Genomic DNA, 16,758 nt, shown 5'->3' with positions numbered 1-16,758 from the left:
TGGCCAGTAAACTTCATCTCATGAGTCAACTGCGCACACACAGAAATGGCCGCTTCCTTGTATGTGAATGTTCGTAGCAGCAGACATTCGTGACAGCCCAAGTGGAGACAACGTCCGTCACCGAAAGAAGGAGGAATAAAATGTGGTCTACCCGTACAGTGACCTACGGTCTGGCCAGAAACAGGAAGGAAGCGCTGACACCTGCTACACCATGGATGAACCTTGAACGTGATGCTGAGTGAGAGAAGCCAGACGCAAAAGCTCACACGTTGTACGGTTCCGTTGACAGGGGGTGTCTAGAACAGGGGAGCTCTACAGACGCCGAGAGAAGATCAGTGGAGGCTGGGAAAGGGCAGTCGGTGGTGACAGCTGAGGGTACAGGGTTTCTTCGGGGGCTAATAAAAATGTTCTAAAATTGATTGTGGTCTTAGTTGTATAAGTCTGTGAATATATTAAAAACCACTAAATCATACCCTCCAAACGGGAGAAACATATAATATGTGAATTATATTTCAATAAAGCTGCTCTTAAAACATAGAAATGGCTTTCCAACGATAAAATTTTAAATGTTAAAAAAATTAATAAAAAATACATAGAAATGACTGCCTGGAGCTCCCAGCTGAGGATTGGGGTAGTGAGTTGAGCTCAATGGAAGGAATCCTAGAACTTCTACCTTGCCATAGGCACTAGGGGGAGGAGAGGCAGCAGGGGTGCTAAGTGTTTATCATCTTCGTCCACAGGGATAAAAATTCCCATCTGTCCTGGGAGCTGCTGGTAATGCTGACAAGGCTGTGTGTTGAGAAGAGGGATGGCCAAAGGGAAAAGGTTCAGATCCACCCTGGGGACAGAGGACTCTTACACTAATTTGCAGCAGGCTGGAAGGGAACTTATCTTCTAGGTCTTTACCCATCAGAGAAGAAGGGGGTGGATGCTGGAGAGGCCCAGAACACTGCATGCCTGATCTATGCTCTGACCACACGGACCCAGGGCAGGGGCAGCCACGGGACCCTGTGCCACAGCTTCAATGCCACTGACGTGCCCTGAGCATATGTGGGTACCAGACTGGGTCATGAGACCTGGGTGAATTCGCAGGCATTCCGGGTGGAGCGCCATGCACCCGCAGCCCCAGCCCACATGCACGACCCGCCGTCGGGTCCAAGCCCCTGGCTGGCCCTGGTTTTTATCCTAGGTCCAGAGGCCCGCAGCGAGCCTAGGCACAGCGGCCCAAGGTGGAAGGACCCTCCGCCCGGGTGGGGATGCCCCGTGCTCTGCAGCTGCCCCCGCCCCCAGGCTCCGGCAGAGGCTACAGCGCAGGCAGGCAGGCATTACCTTGGGCTCAGACAAGGGCTCACACTCCCTGGTTGGTTTTTTGCTGGAATGGCCAGAGGGGAGGGAAAAGGGAAGTAAGAAGGGACACTGGGGATCTCTGAGATGCCTGTCCCCCACCCCAGAGACACTCAGACCTCCAACACCAGCTTCACAGAGCTGCTGCCAGGGGGATTTTGAGCACGGCGCCTCTGCGGTGACACACAGGGTCACGTGGGTGAGGCAGGTCTTGCTCCTCCATCACAAGGCCCATAATCCCACCATCAAGCATGCATGCTTCTGGGCCACAAAAATGCTTTCTGATTGTCAAGCGGTCCCCCAGATAAAGTGCAAGTCTCCCTGAGAAAGGTAAAACTGCAGCATGGGTTAGCTGTCCACAAAAGGAGGTGGGCTGAGCCCCTGGCGGGGTGGGGGCGAAACTCTCCCTCGTGAGCCTGGGAGACCTGGTCTGAGTCATTCCAGGAGCTTCCTTCCACTCCAGGGATGGGCCCAGGCAGAGTGCGCTGGGCAGGGCTGCCCTGGGTTCAGCCTCTAGCTCCCCAGCCCAGAGGACGGCAGATGGACACTCACGTGAGCAGGTTTCCAGGCGCTGACAGGGAGCGCTCCTCCCGCCGGCTGCCCTCAAACGGGTTCCCGAAGGAGCGTTTCCGTATCATGGTCTTCACCAGGATCTGAAGGACAGAAGAGGAAGTTGAGCCTCCTGGGGGCGACTCCAGGCAACGTCCTCCCCTGTGCCACTCTGCAAGGGCCGTCTCCCCCCTCCTTTCTCTCCCAGCCCCCCGCTGCTCCCATGGCTCGTGGCTGGCAACAGGCCTTTGGGAGATCCTGGGCAGCATCCCTCCCACCGCGGACACAAAAGCCAAAGCTTCTGTGACTCGTCCCACGTCCGAAACCATTCATGTCTCCCTGACTGCCAAGAAGATAAGGTCCACACCCCTTGGTCTGACATCCTCCTGCCTTAACCTCATCTTGGTCTACCTGAGCCCCCAGGGGGGACCCCGTGCTCCACGAAGCTGGCCAGCACTGTCCCTCCAGTAACTTGGCACCACTGATCTCACCCAAGCTACCGCTACCCTGCCCTCCTGGCCCATCAACCTGTCTCATCTTCAAACCTGGGCCTTTATTTTCAGTGAAGACTATCTGGCCCCCCCCGCCAAGGAAGCAATTATTCTTTTCTGGGCCAAATTCAGGGGCTGTACTTCTTTTTAAGTTGAAATATAAGTCCCACAGTCAAACATTCACCATTTTAAAGTGTACAGTTCAATGGTTTCTAGTATATTCACATCACCACTATCTAACTTCAGAACATTTCCATCACCCCAAAAAGAAACCCGGTACTCACACCCCATTTCCCCTCCCCGCCAGGCCCTGGCAACCACTGATCTGTGTTCTGTTTCTATGGATTCGTCTATTCTGGACATTTCGTATAAACGGAATCACACGGTATGTGGCCCTGTGTGTCTGGCTTCCTGCACTGAGCACCAGGTTCTCAAGGCGCCTACGGTTGCAGCAGGTGTCAGCACTCCCTTCCTCTTCGTGGCCAAATAATGTTCCTTTGTACGGATATACCTCCACTGGTGGACAAGTGGGCTGTTTCCACTTTTTTGGCTATTGTGAATAATGCTGCTACGAACATTTGTGCACATGTTTTTGTGTGTGGGCCTGTTTTCCCCACAAAATGTTTTCATCTCTCTTGGGTCTATACCCCAGAGTGGAATTCTTGGATCACGTGGTGACCACGTTTAACATCCTGAGGAACCGCCAGACTGTTTGCTACGGTGGTTACACCACGTGAGGGTGCCAATTTTCTCAGGGGGCTGCATTTTAGCAGAGGAACACCTGACTGGGTATACGGAGCTGAGGAAACCTCCCAGGACGCCGAGGCTAGCCAGCCCACAGGCTGCTGTGGTGGGAGGGAGACGGGACTGAGAAGTCCTAAAGGGCCATCCAAGTCTGAGAGGCGCTGGGGGCAGGCGGGTCCACTGCCAGTAGTGGGAACTTGCTTGTGGGCCCCCTCACCCACTCGAACACAGACGGGGTCCCCAGCTTGGTTGGCAGACACCTGCCTGACGAGTGGATCCCTTGGGAAAAGGTACTATTCCCTCATCCCATCCCTCGGCCCCTGCTCAGCTTCCCTCCTCCTCCGCCTCCCAGGCTTCTGCCTCATCCCTACCAATCTGACCTATCCTCTCCAAAGCCCAGATCTGATTCCCTCACTCCCTGACTTAAAATCTTTCACCCACAGGACTTTGGAACTTATCCTGCTGCTGGCCAGAGGGCCAAGGACGATTCTGGAGCAAGGGAGTGAATGAGTTATTTTTGGTGCTGCTTTTGGCTGCTGTATCCTCTGAAGGAATTCAAGGAAAAGACCTCAGTCTGAAAGGCACTGGCCCCCACCCCCTCAAGCAGAGCATGGTGCCTCTTCAAGCTCTTTTATGTGTTGAGTGAGCTTCTGAATTGTTTTTTGTGTGCGCTAAGAAGAAATCTAAGTATTTAAAAAAAAAAAAAAAAAACCACGATGGCAGCGCCTGGGTGGCTCAGTCGGTTAAGTGTTACCTTTGGCTCAGGTCATGATCTCGGGGTCCTGGGATCAAGCCCAGCGAGGAGTCAGCTTCTCCCTCTCCCTCTGCCCCCTCCCCCCCTGCTTGTGCTCTCTCTCTCTCTCTCAAGTAAATAAATAAGATCTTTAAAAAAACAGAAACAACAAAAACAAAAAACAAAACCACTGATGTTCCAAATGGTGGAAACACCCATCATCTGAAAAACGGATAAACAAAATGTGGCCTATCCATACACTGGCATGTTATTCAGCCATGAAAGGAAATGGCATGCTACAACATGGATGCACCTCAAAACACCATGCTGAGTAAAAGAAGTCAGACACAGAAGACCACATACTGTATGATTCCATTGATATGAAATGCCTAGGAGAGGCAAATCCAGAGACAGAAAACCCACCAGGGGTCGCCAGGGACTGGGGGGAGGGAAGAACAGAGTGACTGTTAATGGGCACAGGGTTTCTTGGAGGGGGGAGGGGATGAAAACGTTTCAGAACCACAGAGGTGACGGTTGCACAATATTATAAATGTAATAAATGCCACTGTATTGTTCACTTTAAAATGGTTAGTTTTATGATACACGAATTCTATGTCATTAAAAAAGAAAAGAAAAAAAGCACTGACTTAGATCCCCTAGGAAAGCTCTCACCGTCCCTCCCTGGCCAAGGCTGGTGTTCTGTGGTTCCTGGAACACACCAGCCCTTTCCTCCTCTGTGCCTCTGCAGGTGTCGCTCCCCACACCCTTCCACCCCCTCCATCCCTGCCCTGTCCCTCCCTGTGGCCTTGTCAACTTCCCTAGCCCTCAGGACCCAGCAAAAGAGGCTCCTCCTCTGTGAAGCCTCCATTCTCGTTCCTCTGTGCGTGCCTGTCACCGTGTAATGGACAGGAGAGTGATTCTTTCTTATGAGGCCAGGAGCACCACAAGGGCTCATGCTGTGCCCTGCTCATCTCTGAAACCCTGTGCCTGGCACACGATGGGTGTGTGGACCTGGGCCTCCCCACTCCAGCCCCTGCCCTCGGATGGCTGCAGTAGCCCCCACTTCCTCCCCGGTGCCCACATTCCACTCTCCACGTGGGGTCTTTCCAAGGCCAACTCTGATGGTGCTACTCCCCTGATTCAAACCCTGCAGGTGCTGCCCACACCTCTTGGGACCAAGAATTAAATCTCTGCTGTGGCCTCAGGTCTTGGGTGGTCTGGCCCCTCCTCCTGCCCAGATTCATGTCACCTTCCTTGCCCTGCCTCAGTGGCCCTGGCTTTCTTGAAGCTTCTTGTGGGCCCAGCCTCCTCCCACCAGAGGATCACCACGTTTGCTCTTCCCTCTGCCAGAAACACCCCCTGCCCAATACCACCTCGGCCCAGTAAATACTCTGCCATCCACTCAGTATCTATCCGCTTCCTCCCGGAGGCCTTCTCTGACCCATCACCTTGGCCACATCCCCCTCTTGGGGCTCCACGGCCCCCCTTAGGGGTACACCTTGCAGCCCCTCTGTTTTGTTGGTTGTTTGCCCAGCATCCGCCTCTCCAAGATGGCAGGCACACCACGTTGGTTTTACTCGTCACTGTAACCCCTGCTCCCAGATCTCTAGGATCAGAAGCCTTCTCCTAAGAACATCCTGAGCCTGGCACAGAGTAACCTGTGGTGGGCACCTGGATCTGACACCAGCTGCCTCCCGCACTGTGGCGCAGGACATGGGTGCAAGCGGTGGATGAGAAAGAGTGAGTGAGTGTGGGTGAGTTTTAACAGTGAAGGTCATGCAGAGGCCCTGGGGAAGGGAGGAGGAGGGTGTGAATGGATGCCCCGGCGCAAGGGCTCAGGTTTTGGAAGAAGGAGAAAGTGTGTGGGGAAGCAGGAGGGAGAAGTGCAAAGCTGGGAGAGAAGGGGCCAGCATTTGGGCTCCTAAAGGGGCAGTCACCTGAGGCCAGACACTGTGTCTTTGTGGAAAGTCTCACCAGTTCCTTCCAGAGCCCAGGGCCCTGCCTGCCTGCTGGAGCCGGTGCTAGCCAAACACACCCCAGGGCTTTCACGGGGCCTTAGTGGGGTGGCCAGCTGGATTCTGCCCCCGGGACTGCTGCCTGGACCCCAGGCCCTCGAGAATTCTAGTCTCCCTCCCGGAGCCAGATGCCCTCCTGGGCAGGGACTGGCAAGTGAGTGATTCCCAGAGTCTCCAAGGTTAAGCCTGAGGACTCCACATTCTGGGTCCTTTGTCCTGGGTCAAGACCCAAACATAAGGCCATAAAAGCACCGGAGCTGGGAGACCTTGCCCCTAGCCCTGGGAGCTGCCCACACAGCAGATGTGAGACAAACGAAGCCATGCACTCTGGCAACCGAAGACCCAGCCAGGAGGGAATTCCATCTTGGAGACCTCAGCTCCAGCTCCCACCCCTGGCACCTGTCCCGGTCCTTCTCCTGCCCCTGCCATGCTCTGAAAGCAGGAATTCCAGAAAAAGCAGTAGGATCTTTGGAGAGGAGCTACCCCTCCCAGTCACACAGAATCTGGTTGTAGACAGAACTAAAGCTACAAGATGCAGGGGCCTCCTGGCCTGATGTGTGGCCAGGGCCCAGAGCCTGGTGGCCGTGAGTCAGGGATAGACCCGGCCATCCCGATTCTCAGGCCCAACGTCTGCTTCTTAGCCGCCCGCCTGTGTCCCGGCCCGTCCTCGGCGGCCCGCCTCAGGCTGTCCCTGTTCTCGGTCAGTGGTTCGGCCCGCCTTACCACGGTTGCCAGGCTGGGAATGTGTTTGACCGAATTCTCGACCTCCTCTTCGGTCACCTCGACCAGCGTGCAGTTCTCGTCCTCCGATGGCAACGGCTCCGCCCCGTGCCTCGTGACCCAGGGGTGCAGCTTCAACGAATGACAGGAGGGGTGAGGGGCAGGCGACAGGCTCCCAGAGGCCGGAGAGCAACACCGAGGCCCTGCCAGCGAGCGGAGCCAGGGAGGGAATGCGGGGCGGTGGGGGGGGGGGGGGGGTGCAGAGGTGGTGGCCTGAGGTCAGGCATGCAAGAGAGCTGGCAAGCCAGGCAGAGGGTGGGGGGTGAGCGAGATGCAAGGAAACGTGTAAAAGACGGAGGGACAGAGAATGGGAGGGAGCCACCAGGCCGGGATGTGCACCGGACCGCACTCACCATCTGGCCCAGGCCTTGGCAGAAGTGACCAGAATTTGGCATCTGCCTTGTATAGTTGCCCAAGGAGCACCCATCACCCCTCAGCAACTTTCCCTGCTGCCCCCCGGAAGGCTCTGCTCAGAGCAAGCAGACCCTCCCCATTTCACAGAAGGGGAAAGGGAGGCACAGTGAGACCAGTTAGAAGGCCACTGTCAGGAGAGGACCCAGGCAGGGGTCCAAGTCCTTATCTGTAACCACTTGGCCTCCCTCTTCTCAAATGCTAGTTAGCTAGATGCCTAGGAGTTCCTGAAGCAAACCTCTAGATTTCTTAAAGAGTCTGATGTGTGAGTGTGGCACTGGTCAGGGTGTAGGGGTGCACAGGGATCTCTCCTAACAGTGCTTTCTGCAAAAGGAAGGAATTCAGCAGGTTGGGAAGAGGGTATCAAACTGCTCACTAATTTCCTCCCACCCCCACTGAGATTTCTCCAAGGGATGGGCAGGGTCAAGGAAAGGATCCAGGACTTGGGCAGTGGGGTATGGAGCACACAGAGACCCCATTCTGGTCTGGTCCCGTCAGGGTGGATGACACCAACCCAAGCCGATCGGAGTGAGTGCTAGCTGCCCCACTGACAGCAGATCCCACTCCCACAATCACAGTTAACACAAGTCCAAGTTCTCCTCTCCAGCCCCCACCACCGCCAGCCCTCAGCAGCCAGAGGCCCGGGGCATGGAAGGGTAACGGTGCCAAGGAGGACGCAGCGCTGTGGACGGAGGGGCGTGGGGCCTGGGAGCCAAACAATCCCAAGCAGAGGACACAGGCCTGGCCCCTGGTGCACACCCCATGGAGAGCGGTGGCCCCCAGGTACCTTGATTTCCGGCACCACGATCCTTGATTCTGGGTTCTTGTCCAACATGCGGGTGATCAGGTCCTTCAAGTCCTCAGCTATGTCAGGCCTGGGGATGCAAGACACATCAAGGGTGAGAAACACACAGAGGACCACCAAGGGCTTGGAGAGGAAGGTGACTTGGGACAGACAGGCAATACTCACTGATCTGGAAATTCCAGGGCCTGACTCTTGATCTTACTGTGCAAACACATGATCCGCTCGTCCATGAACGGGCACTGCGAAGAGGCAGCGGGGACAGAGTGGCCGTCAGCGGCTGCCCCATCAGTCCTGCAAGGGCTGCCCCGTACTGGTGTCACTCCACGTGCGTTACAGCAGAAGAATAGATGCCCAGGAGCCCACTGCAGCGAGGGAGCAGCTCCCATGCCCACAAGTCTAGAAGAACCCAGAATACCCTTCTACAAGGGCTAGAGCCCCTCCCCACCACACTGGGGCTTTCCTCTAGGGCTGTGCTTTAATTTACCTACGTAAACAAAGTCAAAGACTCTCTCCACCCACCTGCTGGGTGAACAATAACAATAACTAAGAACAATACATAAGATGTAGCAGCAACAGCAGTGATTCATGAGGGCTTACGCTGGGCCAGGCCCTGGACTGAGGTTTCTCAGCACCAATCTTCACTGGCTGTTCCCTGTCTGGAATGTTCTTCCCAACAACATCTGCATGGCTCATTTTCTCCCATCCCTCAGGTATCTGATCAAAGCTCACCTTCTCAGGGAGGCCTTCCTGAGCTCCTGTCTAAAGCAGACCACCCCCACTGTCATGTGATTTCTCATCAGAGTGCCTATCCCTGACATTATGTTACATTTGTATGCATGTACTGTTTAGCTCCTGCGGGGAAACATCAGCTCTAAGAGGGCAGGGACTGTTGCCTGTCTTGCTTCCTGCCGTTTCTACAGTGCCCAGGAATATCCCGGGTACAAAGTAGGGGTTTGATAAATACCTGCTGAATTAATGAATGCTTGAACTATTTCTGGTGATCCTCTCAGAGCCTTAAGAAATCATAAATATTCTTCTCATTTTACAAAAGAGAAAAACAGAATCTCAGAGAGGTGACATGCCCTGGGGTGTATGAAGCTGGGATTTACCCAGACTGGGTTGACTCTGAATCCTGTTCACACACCACTTCCCAAGTGACAAATCACTGCTCTCACTCGGGGGAGGAACCGACAACCTGGGAAGAGCTCAGGTGCTGTGCTGGAAAAAAGGAACCTCTATGTGGGTGCTCAGAAGGTGGGAAAAGGTCACAGAATGTGACCTGGTCCTCTCCTGTCCAAGGAAAATTCTTTCATTAAGAGTAGTAACTTGAGATAAGAGTTTGGATTGCACAGGTATATCCATTTGACAGAACTCATTAACCAGTACACTTCAGATCTGTACATTTCATGTCAATTTTACCCCAAAAAGGAAAAAAAAAAAAGAACCACAAATAGTGAGCTCTAGCTAATGACTACATTCTGAAGCATCTGGAAGGAAGTGCAGAGATGTTAGCAACTTAATCTGGAATGTGAAAAAGAAAGTAAGACAAGGTGAAGATGGACGTGGACAGACTTGTGATAAAGCAAATACAGTGAAATGTTTATGGCAGAAAACAGCTGGTGGCTGCGTGGGGGTTTCCCGTAGTTATTTCAACTTTGCTGTATGATTGAAAATCTTATCAAATATTGGTGGGGAGGACATTATAAACCACGCGACCAGTTTCTTAAGCTTTCCTCCATAAAAGCACAAATTCATGAAAAGGAAAAATCCATGCTTTTATTGCTCACATAATTAATCTGAACTTCAGAGTTAAAAACTGAAGTTCCTAAATAATGATAATTTGATAATAAAAAATAACAACAAAAGAACAACAACGGGGGGGGCAGGGCGCCTGGGGGGCTCAGTTGGTTAAGCGTCTGCCTTCGGCTCAGGTCATGATCCCAGGGTGCTGGGATCGAGTCCCGCATTGGGCTCCTTGCTCAGCAGGGAGCCTGCTTCTCCCTCTCCCTCTGCTGTTCCCCCTGCTTGTACTCTCTCTCTCTGTGTCAAATAAATAAATAAAATCCTTAAAAAAAAAAACAACGATGAAGAGACGAGACAGCAATCTCTAAATCAATAATGTCAAATGGATTTTTCACATCCATTCCAATTCTGTCCCTCCAACAGCTTCTGGGAACACACTCTGCTGAGAAGAACATCAAAGCAGCACTGGGCTCAGGAAGAAAGGGTGCCAGTGGCTATTGATTTGTGATGTCTGTCTGGGGTGTCGGAGTGGGGAGAGAGGTGGCACATTTGCTGTCCTTGCCCTAAATCCATCAACTATTTACAACCTCTAGAGCCTCTGCCAATCCTTCTGTGTTAACAGATCGTTTTGCACAGATTGGACTATTCTGTACAGGTATGTACATTTAGAAAGGCATCTTTTTTTCACATTCGGGTCTAACTGTGGAAATAAAATGGTAAACTCAATGAATAAAGTACCGTCTCTCTGCAAGGGTAACTATTAACCCACAGGGGCTGCCCAGCAACACCCAGCAGTCAGGACACCCCACCCCGTTACCTGGCCAAACACAAAGCAGTACAGCGTCACACCCATGGCCCAAACATCCAAAGCCTACAAGAAAAAGAGAGCTTCGTGTAAGGAGACAAGGGACGGGGCGGGGGGGGGGGGGGGGGGGGTGTCTATTGCTTCTGCCCCGCCAAAGATCAAATCCTCCAGCTTTCCTCTGAAGAACCACCCCTTCCTGACTCTGGATCCACCAACTGAGGGTGAGACTGATCCTGCTACCGGCCTCTGGGTGAGCACATGACCCAGGCCTGGCCAGTAAGAGCGTCATTTCCACCAGCCATAGTGATTGGTTTAAGGATAGGCACATGACCCAGGCCTGGCCAATGAGAGCACCACTTTCCCCCCAGCCACAATGATTGGTTCAAGGATGGACACATGACCCAGGTTGGGCCAATCAGAGCCAATCCCGGGATTTTTGCGCGGGCTCTTCAGAAAGAGGAACGCTCTTTCTTCTGAGGTTGGTAAGCTGATAGGAAGGAGCCTGGAATGGCTGGGGGTACCCACCCACCTGGGCAGGAAACCAATTCAAGAAAACAGCAGAAAGATGGAGAGATGAATTCCTGTTTGAATCCCTGTATCTAGCCAAACCGGAAGCCGCTCTTCATCTACATGATCCAATGGATTCATTGTTTAAGCCAGTTTGGGTTGGATTTCTGCCACTTAGACTGAAAGGACCCTAACAGAGGCAGAACTCAGCATCTCAGGCAGGTCCACACCAACCTTCCCAGAGAAGATCTTCCGGGTCTCCGAGAGCGACTCAGGCGCCATGAAGGCGGGTGTGCCCACGGTGTTAGAGAGGAGTGCGTCGCTGCCCTTGAACTCGTTGCTCACACCGAAGTCGGCAATCTTGATGTGCCCATCTTCTCCCACCAGGAGGTTGGAAGGTTTGATGTCCCGGTGGATGATCTTCTGATAGTGTACTAGGGGTGGGGTGGACACCGGATGGGGGAGAGGGGGCAGGAAAACCATGTGAGGAGCTCTGCCTAGCCTCCAGAGCCCAGAAATACAGACATGGGCCCCCAGTGCTCTCTCACAGCCCCCAGGCCCTTCCCAGCCTTACCCTCCCAAACCTACTGGATACCCCCAGCTTTGAAAGGTAAGGGGGGACAGAGTGTGCTTAAGGAAATTACCCCATCTTCAAAAATGAGTGCAACACCGACTGACAATAATAGTCAGTAACCACCTGCCCTAGTCTAAGTCGTAGGTGACAGCGGTCCCTGGAGAGTTTTTGTTGAGCCTGGCTGGCGTCCAGCTAGAAGCCTCACAACTTGTGACAGTCCAACATATTTTCATTTACTAATGCCAACACTCAACAACGAATGGTGCTGGTCGAATGGAAGTGTGGACCACAAAGTAGGACTGGGGACCTCCCTAACTTGTTCCTGCCCGGATGTCAGCCCATAGGAGAGGACATGGTCTCTCTTCCTGTGGCCTGGAAGACCCAACTGCGTTTCTTTGCTGGTGGCAGTGTTGACAGTGATGAAACCAGTAATAGGGGCAGCAGCTCCATTTGTTGAGTACCCCGTCTGGGGCCCAGCCCTGGGTTAAGTGCTTCCCATTTTCCCCATTTAAATCTCCCAACAATTAAAATCTTTAAAAAAGGGGGCGGGGGGAGCCTGGGTGGCTCAGTCGGTTAAGCATCTGCCTTCGGCTCAGGTCATGATCCCAGGGTCCTGGGATCGAGTCCCGTGTCGGGCTCCCTGCTCGGCCGGGAGTCTGCTTCTCCCTCTCCCTCTCCCCTGCTCATGCTCTCTCTCTCTCTTTGTATCTCTCTGTCTCAAATGAATCAGTAAAATCTTAAAAAATAAATAAATAAATCTCCCAACAATCCTATGTGATGGGCAAGGGGAAGAGACAAAATGTTTTAACAACCAGAAGCAGAAAGGACACCTGTCAGTCAGAACTACTGATATGAACTGGCTGATTTCCACCCTGGTGAGAGACACTTTATTCCCATTTAACAGATGAGAAAACTAAGGTAACGGGAGGTGAACAGGATCCCCATCCCAGGGTTGCTGGGAATAAGGGACAACATAAATACAGCCCCTAATGGTGCCTGGTACACACAGAACGTGCTGGGGGAAACAGTCATTATCAATATGGCTCTTAATTTTTGTGGCAGAAGAAGGGTTTCTTTTTCCATCAGGAGCATGGCTTTCTGTAGCTGTCCACGACTGCATGTCAGACAATTCTGTCTCTCACCCTCCTGCTTGTACTCCAGGAGGGAAAGTCCACTTTCCCACTTGCCATCCACTAGCTGGGATGTTAACCACCCCTGGGTGAGAATCCTCCCACAGGCCCCCGCTTACGGTACTCTATGCCTTTGATCAGGTCCTGGAAGTAGAAACGGGCCTGGTCTTCCGAGAGTGGTTTGAGGGTGGGCACTTCCATCACAGGCCTGGAAGGTCAACACACACATGAAAAGCAAACCAGATACACTGGCCTTCACCCTCTTTCACCAGCAGAACCAGGCACCACCTCCCTCGAGAAGCTCTGCGGCTTAAGAAGCTTCAGGCATCACACCCGCAAGGAAAACGGGACACTCACCCCTGGTTGACCAGTTCAAACACTGCAGGAAAGAGAAGGGGGTGAACTGTTACATTGGGAAATTGGAAATCCATCTTCCTCCTCCTCCTCCTTCCCAATCGCTCACAGAAACACCAAGAAGCACAGAAACTAGTATTCGGGCTGGGGAAAGAACAATCCACTGAGCCAAAGCTGGTCAAGGTCTTGCTCGGGAGGCTAGGGGTCAGAGATGTCTGACCCCGGTCCGACTGTACTTCTAGCCCTCAAAACAGCCAAGGACCGCCTGGCCAGGGAAAACAAAGCAGGGAGACAGGAGACAGGCAGAGATGGCTCATGGGCTCCTTTCTTCTCTCCACTCATACCTTGGAGATGCCAGGGATATGACTGATACTAAACTGTGTCCTCTTAGTCACACCCAGGTCCCGAGTCGCCTGATGCCAAAGAACAGGACTATGGGGACACAACCCGACATCTGTTTACTTAGGCACAAAGAAGGAGCCCTCGGGGTCCTCGGAACCCCAGGAAAGTTTTGATTCAAGAAACAACAGGAACATGTTTCAACCATCCCTCCCACATCCTCCACACTGCTGGGCTGTGTCAGGCCACAGACCAAGAATGCTTGTAGATTCTTCCAGCTCCTCTATGCTCTGTGGTCAGCTGGGCCTCAGACTCTTTCCCGTGACTCTCGATCCAAAACAAGACTTGGAGCGAGAGGTGGGGGTGGAGATTTCCTCACCACCTCAAAGGCCAACGCATCCCACGACTCAACAGGGCCTTTCTTGACTCACATTCATGCTCGACCTGCAAATGCCTCCCACCAAGCCAGCTCCTTCCCAGTCCTCTACTTGCGGGGAATCCCTGCTGCAAACCACCAAGTATTAGGTAAGCTGTGTCCAGGGAATGCACAGGGCTTTGCTGTTGTTGTTGCTGGGGCTTTTTTGTTTTGTTCTTTGCATTTTTAAAAATTGAGGTGAAATTTTCCTAACATAAAATTAACTAATTTAAAATTTACAATTCAGTGGCATTTAGCATTCATGATGCTGTGTGACTATGCCTCTCCTTAGTTCCAGAAATTTTCACCCCCTCATAAAGAAACCCCATGCCCATGAGTAGTCAGTCCCCTCCCTCCAGGCCCCTGGCACCCACTGACCTGATTTCTCTTTCTATGGATTTGCCTATTCTGGACGTTTCATGTATATGGAATCATATACTATGTGACCTTTTGTGACAGGCTTTTTCACTTAGCATCATATTGTCAAGGTTCATTCATGTTGTAGCATCAATCAGTACTTCATCCCTTTTTATGGCTGAATACTAGTCCACTGTGTGCATATGCCGCATTTTGCGTATCCAGTCATTAGCTAATGAACATTCAGGTTGTTCCCACGTTTTGGCTATTGTGAATAGTGCTGCTCTGAACATTCACGTACAAGCACTTGTGTGGATCTCTGTTTTCAGTTTTGGGGGGTATATTACCTAAGAGTAGAATTACTGGGTCATGTTGAATAATTATTTTAATTTTGTCCTGCTTGGACAAACATAACTGGGAACATGAAACTATCCTATAGGAAGTGAAAAATGCAGTGAATTTCAAAATCAAGTGAAGAATAACTTTGGTGCTCTCTGTTGTTCTAGAATCATCTACCCACCTTGGAGTTTCTTATAGAAGAAACCGAAAGATGGTTTCAAAGATCTCCAAGGGCTCAGGTGGCTGAGAGACAAGAGCCGGCTCCTCAGATAAAAAGACCAGAAAAGGAACATAACTCCCTCAGGCCCCTCCCTATCTTCAGGTTCATCAACCAGTGTTGGGCAAACCCAAGTTAGGGCAGATCTGCCGTGGCGTCAGGCTGTGGTTAGAAGCAAAAAGCAACAGCACTTGAAGGGAAGGTTTCCATAGGCAGGAGCGCTGGTCCCTTCAGCTCTGGCCTATCCCAACTTCGTTCTGGAAGACTTAACTTCCACGAGCTGCTTCACAAATTTCTGTGCTTCCTCCTAAGCTCGGTAACTTGGTCGGCATGGAGGAAGCTAGCTATTAGTGATTGAAAACAGCCAGCCACCCAGGCGCCCCTCTCGTGTAATTTTTTCAAGTTAACCTATGTAGGGGCGCCTGGGTGGCTCAGTCAGTTAAGTGTCTGCCTTTGGCTCAGGTCACGATCCTGGGGTCCTGGGATCGAGCCCCACTTCCTTCGGGCTCTCTGCTCAGCAGGGAGTCTGCTTCTCCCTCTCTCTGACCCTCCCCCTGCTCGTGCTCCCTCTCAAAAAATAAAATCTTAAAAAAAATAAATAAAGTTAACATATTTGATGTGATTTACTATGTAGCCTCTAAATTGTTTCTATAGGAAGATTTTATAAGTTCTAAAATTTGCAAACAAACTGGCAAAGAAAGAGTTCTAAAATTTGAACATGGAGTGCACCTTAGATGCTCTCAGGGAACTGGCATTAACTTTTTCAGATGTAATAATGGTACTGTGACCACACGGGAGAATGTCCCTATGTGAGATGCACACTGAAGTATTCAGAGGCTGAAGTGTCAAGATGTCTGCTACTTTACATTTTGGATAGTTCAGCAAAAAAAATACAGAAATGGATGGGTGGGTGGCTAGGCTGATAAAGCAAATCTGACAAAAAAATTAACAACTGTTGAATCTGGGTGGTAGGTATACAGATACTCATTGTACTGTTCTTTCAACTTTTCTGTAGGCTTAACATTTGTCATAATAAAAACCTGGGGCAGGGAAGAGGAGGGGGAAATGAAAAATAAAATGTCCTAAGCTGCAACACTTCCTCGGAACTGAACCATAGCAACTACGTGAGGAGAAAGGGAGCTCTGAGCTTGTTTTCAGACCAGACCCCATATAATCACTCCTTGTGCAAAAAGGATCATCCCCCGTGCTCATCCAGGAGACGTCTGGATTCCAGGCTGGGCTCGTGCCCACTCTCCTCACCTCGATACCCCTCCCGGCTGGCATCTACACTCACTTGAAATGCACAGGCTCATTTGAATGCCCACCCAAGCCATATTGCAAGGACATGTGACCTGTCAATCATGCATTCCTGGGCCCAACAGTCTGCTCTCCAGATTTGAATTAGTCCTGCCCTTCCTTCCTTCATCAGTACCTATGCTTAGAGCTGACAGAGGGCTGTCCCATGTCCTCACCAGTTTTTAAAAAATCAAATCTCTGAGGACATGCCTGAGTCCCTCCATTTCTTTGTGCAGTGCCCTCCAAGGCTCCAGACGCCCCCCCCGCGGCCTCGGGCTCTCCATCCTCTTACCCATCCCCTCTCCCTGGTTTACTCTGTTGCAGCCACATTTTTCTCAAACACGCTAAGCTCTCACCAGCCTCAGAGCCTTTGCACCTGCTGTTCCCTTTGCCTGGAATGCTCTTCCCCACATGTAACAGGACTGTGTCTTTGACATTCAGGTGCCAAATCATCACCTCATATGTGAAGTGGCCCCTCAATCCCTCTCTCTCAGGTCATCCTATTTAACCTTCTTCAGAGGATCTACTGAAGTTAACTGATTTATTTAGTTGTTGACTATCTGTCTTCCCCGACTAGAATGTCAGCCTCACAAGAGCGGGAGCCTCATCTTTCTCACTCACCACTGCATCCTTAGTGCCTAGAACATGCTCAGCATTAGCAGGTGCTCAATAAATATTTGCAAGTGAATGAACAGGACCTCCAGAGAAGTCTCAGCAAGCACTCCCTTCCATCTCCTGCTCCAAACCTGGGCTGCAGCCTCACGTGTGACTCACTGTGGTGCCCAGCTTTGGCGGGGGAGCCAGGGACAG

General features: G+C 51.8%; 1 protein-coding gene across 12 annotated transcripts in view; it reads right to left on the bottom strand.

The window, feature by feature from the left end:
• CAMKK2 (calcium/calmodulin dependent protein kinase kinase 2) overlaps positions 1–16,758 on the bottom strand; it is a 47,962-nt gene that overhangs the window by 4,616 nt on the left and 26,588 nt on the right. For 4 of the 12 annotated variants that reach the window (XR_003516815.1, XM_027575405.1, XM_027575413.1 and 1 more), the window contains exons 8-16: positions 12,989–13,010; positions 12,751–12,839; positions 11,162–11,361; positions 10,433–10,486; positions 8,038–8,111; positions 7,855–7,942; positions 6,600–6,728; positions 1,897–1,997; positions 1,330–1,372 (exon numbers count right to left, since the gene is read on the bottom strand). Coding sequence is in view for 11 of the 12 variants with exons in the window: in XM_027575405.1 (XP_027431206.1) it covers positions 1,330–1,372; positions 1,897–1,997; positions 6,600–6,728; positions 7,855–7,942; positions 8,038–8,111; positions 10,433–10,486; positions 11,162–11,361; positions 12,751–12,839; positions 12,989–13,010 (800 nt within the window). In the remaining variant the exon portion in view is untranslated. The remainder of the gene's footprint in view (positions 1–1,329; positions 1,373–1,896; positions 1,998–6,599; positions 6,729–7,854; positions 7,943–8,037; positions 8,112–10,432; positions 10,487–11,161; positions 11,362–12,750; positions 12,840–12,988; positions 13,011–16,758) is intronic. The other 8 variants (XM_027575406.1, XM_027575411.1, XM_027575403.1 and 5 more) reach the window with 3 other exon arrangements.

The sequence above is a fragment of the Zalophus californianus genome, chromosome 14 (genome assembly GCF_009762305.2).
Source record: "Zalophus californianus isolate mZalCal1 chromosome 14, mZalCal1.pri.v2, whole genome shotgun sequence".
NCBI classification, from domain to species: domain Eukaryota; kingdom Metazoa; phylum Chordata; class Mammalia; order Carnivora; family Otariidae; genus Zalophus; species Zalophus californianus.
The sequence above is the reverse complement of the archived record's forward strand: the minus strand, read 5'-3'. Positions and strand labels throughout refer to the sequence as shown.